The 427-nt window shown below is 58.3% G+C and overlaps 1 protein-coding gene across 1 annotated transcript in view; it reads right to left on the bottom strand.

Moving 5' to 3' along the window:
* The window catches only part of LOC119589312 (transient receptor potential protein-like), a 21,475-nt gene that overhangs the window by 10,688 nt on the left and 10,360 nt on the right, over window positions 1-427 (bottom strand). The window contains exon 8 of the mRNA XM_037937934.1: window positions 65-235. Coding sequence (XP_037793862.1) covers window positions 65-235 — 171 coding nt within the window. The remainder of the gene's footprint in view (window positions 1-64; window positions 236-427) is intronic.

Raw genomic sequence — 427 nt, 5'->3', positions numbered from 1 at the left:
AACCAACAACCTAACCCAACCCAACCAACAAAAAAGCCCACAACACCAGCAACAAAGGCCTCACCCCCTTCTGCGAGTACTTGATCGCCATCTTGAGTCGAGCGAGAGAGTTGACCTCGCCCTCCTCCCACACGGGGCCGTCGGGGTCATAGTTCAGCATGACCGACAACTCGCTCCTGGTTCGCGTTTGGTCCAGCAGCTCGGCAGCGAACTTCATCACGGTCTGGCGAAGTTCCTGTGATGGGGGGGGGGGGAGGAAAGAAGAGGGTGGGGTTAAAATGAGTGGGGGTAGAGTGGGTAGGGGTGGGGGTGGGTGGGTAAAATGAGTGGGGGTAGAGTGGGTAGGGGTGGGGTGGGGGGTTAAATGAGTGGGGTAGAGTGGGTAAGGGTGGGGGGTAATGAGGGGTAGGGGGGGTAGTTCATGTTC

This window comes from Penaeus monodon, chromosome 25 (genome assembly GCF_015228065.2).
Source record: "Penaeus monodon isolate SGIC_2016 chromosome 25, NSTDA_Pmon_1, whole genome shotgun sequence".
Taxonomy (NCBI): Eukaryota; Metazoa; Arthropoda; class Malacostraca; order Decapoda; family Penaeidae; genus Penaeus; species Penaeus monodon.
This window is presented reverse-complemented; position numbering and strand designations above follow the sequence as displayed.